This window comes from Alligator sinensis, unplaced genomic scaffold (genome assembly GCF_000455745.1).
Source record: "Alligator sinensis unplaced genomic scaffold, ASM45574v1 scaffold1322_1, whole genome shotgun sequence".
NCBI lineage: Eukaryota > Metazoa > Chordata > Crocodylia > Alligatoridae > Alligator > Alligator sinensis.
Genome location: NW_005842116.1, coordinates 963,015 through 967,183, shown reverse-complemented (window position 1 = coordinate 967,183; position 4,169 = coordinate 963,015). Strand labels below are relative to the sequence as shown.

The 4,169-nt window shown below is 40.6% G+C and overlaps 1 protein-coding gene across 3 annotated transcripts in view; it reads right to left on the bottom strand.

The window, feature by feature from the left end:
* NUCKS1 (nuclear casein kinase and cyclin dependent kinase substrate 1) overlaps positions 1–4,169 on the bottom strand; it is a 19,597-nt gene that overhangs the window by 13,599 nt on the left and 1,829 nt on the right. The window contains exon 1 of one of the 3 annotated variants that reach the window (XM_006024754.3): positions 1,351–1,373. The exons of the other annotated variants lie outside the window; for them this stretch is intronic. Within the exon in view, the coding sequence (XP_006024816.1) occupies positions 1,351–1,367 (17 nt within the window). The 5' untranslated portion in view covers positions 1,368–1,373. Of the gene's footprint in view, positions 1–1,350; positions 1,374–4,169 lie in introns of those variants that run through there. 3 annotated transcript variants of the gene reach the window in all.

The window sequence follows — 4,169 nt, the reverse complement described above, 5'->3', positions numbered from 1 at the left end:
TACAGCTCCTAGTGGGGGGGGGGGGGGGGGAATACTCCAAGCATCTGAGAACCACTTAACTAAAACCATTGTCTCTACTACCTGAATTCCAATAAACACTATTCTTGGGTCTGACCTGCTCATTCTAGGCTCAACACTCACTCCACTTGTAGCCCTCCACCACATTTTGCTTACCTAAGCTCATAAGTGTACAATGTCTAAGGGCCATAGGGTATTTTCACCCTTTCCCTCAGCTCTACTAGGAGCGGCACAGCTCAGCTGAAGCAGCAAATAAAAATCTTCCCATATAGCGCAACTTTTCAGGCTCAACTACTGTTACTGGGTGTTTGCTGTTCTACCAAAAGTCACTTCAGTGAAGAATCAGAAGTTTCTACAGTCTATACTTGCCATTTCTCTCAATCAAGGATGCCTCGCTTACCAGTAACAGACACTGAGCACTGTTCAAGGAGACGGACAAGAAAATAAAGTATTTGTTAAACTCCACGAGAACGAGCATACGAGGCAATCTCACAATCACAACTGGAGTTGATACAATTTGGTTTCAGTTTTAAAATATTTAAACGTATAAGGAAATTTACAAAGATGCATTTCATTTGAATAAAAGGGAGAAAATACAGAGGGATCCCAAAAGCAGGTGTTAAAAGACACAGAAACCAATCTAATACTTTTAAAGTTGTACAAGAGCAACGTGCATGAGGGTGCTGAGCCCTAAAACCAAAATCTTGGTGCCCCTCAGATTACTAGGCATGTGTTTAAGAAACTTGCCTATGACAGGAAGACTGTACTAAAGCACTTAAAATTCTAGCAAGTTGGCTGGATTTTCAGCGTCATTTGACTAGTAGTACCATGTTCAGCAAATAAGGCCTCATATTAATGGAGTATCATATTAATACATTAACTTGCATATGCATTCAGAAGTAGCTCAAGAAGGCAGCATGAATATAGCCAATTAAAGATTCATCCTTAATTTTACCAGGTGCTTAACCTCAAGGAAGTTCTGCTAGAATATTCTGACAGACATGAAGTATATAGTCCATATTAAAGACCAAAAAGATAACAACAGAAAGAACAGGCCACAAGCTGAAGAAGGAGTACAATGGGGCAAAAAGAACCAAGTCCTTGAAGGGGACAGAAGGGGAAACAGTAATTTACCATAATACCTTAAAATTTCATAATAAAAAGAAAACCTTATTGCTTAAGTATTAGCAGAAACACTGAGGAATATCCTAGCTTATGTCGGAAGAGGAGAAACAAATGAGAGAACAAGACACCAAGTAGCTGGCAAAAAAAAGATAGTCAAAGTACTAAAAAACAGGAGTGCTAAACTAATAGTTAAACTGAAATATTTACGAAATCATAGCTGGCATTTCCTCCTCTTATGCTGCTGTTTTTCCAGATGCCACTGAAATTTGAGTTCATTGGTAAACATGCAAGTGGTTGGTTTCACTTTCTTGTTTCCCCTGCCTCCTCTTAAGTGGAAGAGGAGATTTCCATTTACAAGGTTAAATTCTTTGGCAGGTTTTTTTTTGTTTTGTTTTGTTTTGTTTTTTTAACACCTTGAAAAATCTTTACGCACAAGTCTTAAAAAGTTCTCTAACGCAGCCTTCATACTATCTTGGTCTGTTATTAAAAACGCATCAACTTATAACCATGCATCCATATTTAAAACATTTGCTTTGTGGCAGCTACTTGCCTAAAACAAGTAGCTATGGCAGAGGTGCTCAACCAGAGAGTACTCTGAGGTACTGCAAGGGTGCCATAGGGTACCACATAACATTAGCACCACTCAGTGAGCTAACAGGTACCCGTGATAAATCCAGAGATTTCAAATAAGAATTCAGTGTCAGAACACAATCTTACCTGTCATAGTCTGAGTTATTTGCAAAAGCACAGCTCTATTATTTTTCGGTAGTCAAACAAACAAGTGGAAGCCAAGAGCTGACATTTTCCAGTGGGCGAAGAGGGGAGGGGGGGGCTTGAGTAGCAAGGTTGAGGACCACTGCACTGTTAGTTCCTTTACAAATGGCACACCTGTTCTTGCACAAAAGACTCACCAGCTAGAGACCCCCAGTTACAGGTTGACACTGGTTTAGGTTTGCTCTTAGCATAACTCCAAAACCCTATAAGACTATCTACAGTTCTCAGAATACACATGGCTCACAACTGCATAATACCATCGAGCAATTTATGCAGCAACAATTAAAGCAGCCCTGTACCCATCCTCCATTTGAATTTATTCCACAGAACATTTTTAGGATACAGTAAGGAAATATTCTGGAGGAAAGCAGGTAAGGGAGGGCACACTGACTTTAGGCCACGTGTCCTGTTTGTTTGTTTTCAGTATACTATGTCACTTGCCTCTAACACTTTGCTTCTCTTTGGATTGCAAATCCCTCAGAAGAGGGATCATGTTTTCTCTCCTGTTTGGAAAGGATCTAGTATATTCTGGACACTATTAGAAAAAAAATAACCCCATGCTGAAAGGCTAATGCACAAAGGGCCAACACAAGGGAAAGTACAGTGGTGGCTGTAAAGTCACAAGCTTAAGTTTTCAAGAATCATGCCACCAGACACTCGGATCACCCAAGTAGCATATTGGTAATGAAATGGGTTACATCCAGATTTGACATTCATGCCTCATAGATGAATAAGCCAACACATAGATGAAAAGGAGTACACATCAACACCTATCAGTTTGGTACGAGTACTAGGGATGTGTGAAATGGGGCCGACTTGGATTCAGCCCGAATCATGGACAGCGATTCGATTCGTTGATTCAGATCACTGTCCCCAATTCGATTCAGCCGAAACTGAAGATTCAATGCCGATTCAGAGAATTAGCAATTCGGCCACAGACTCAGCTTCAAATGTTTTTTCTACATACCTCAAAGTACCAGGCACAGCGTGCGAATACTGTGAAGGTGGGGTGGATGGAGCATCCCACAGGAGTGCAGGGAGACCCTGGGTACCCCTCCAGACCCAGAAGGCACCAGTCACTGCGGGGCTCCCCAGCAGACCCTGGTCCACTTCCAGGTCTGCTGCCCAATGCGCTAGGGACCCCCCCGCGCTCCTATGGGACACTCATGCGCCCAAGCATCACAGCATTCACAAGCCACCTGATACCCTGAGGTATGTAGAAGAAAACATTTAAAGCTGCGTCTACACCTGAATCGCAGGTTCTTTTCAAATCTCTCCGAATTGATTCGGAGGTTCCGATTTGATTCGGAGAGATTAGCGTCCTCCGATTCAATTTGGAGATTTGGCCACCGAATCGGGCCAAATTGAACCAGGGACTGAGGTGCCACACAGCCCTAACTAACACCACCTTGCCAGTATACACAAAACACCAAGGCTAAAGGTAATGGTTACTGCTGAAAGGAAACCAAGGCCAGAAAAATGTATTGTATAAAATATATTTTACAACAATTTATGATAAATAAATATGCACCAAGTACTAGAATACTACTACTGCCTATACAAGATTATTTCATTTTGCAAGTGTTGGTGCAGGAAAACCAGCAACTTAGTGAAAATGTCTACTGAGTGAAAAGGAGAAATAAATGAACTGCATCAACTTTAAACAAGTATCTGTTCAATACTTAGATATCAAATTTTCAGTTGAACAACACTAAGATGTAATATAATTCAAGGAAATATAGAAGTTGGCTACTTTAACAGAGTTAACTGTAAACACATCTTTATTTCAGTGTACTATTGCTGTTTAAATTTATATCTTGCCCTATTCAAAAGGCTCAGAGCAGCTTACAATAAGTATTAACTGATAAACAGCCAACAGAAAAAAACCAAGAACAGATCAGCTGGATGAGCGGACAAAACCATAAATACTAGATTTCCTTCATACATTTAGAAATAGCCATATTTGCAGAGCCCACTGCGGAGTCCTTCCTTTTTCGTATCCAAGATATCCCACTGTTGACAATGATAGCATCACTTTACAGCTGCAGAACTTTTTGCATTGTTTGCACTCAATTCCCCCCTTTCCTAAGAGATGCCAGAAAGGTCTTGGTTCGGGCAAGAAAAATTACTCTCAATCCAGGACAAAAGAACATGAGGTCTGGAGGGTTTTTGTGTTTTGGTTAATTTTTTTTATTTATTTATTTATTTATTTATTTATTTTTTTAAATCAGGGCATGGGGGGCAGGGAAAGA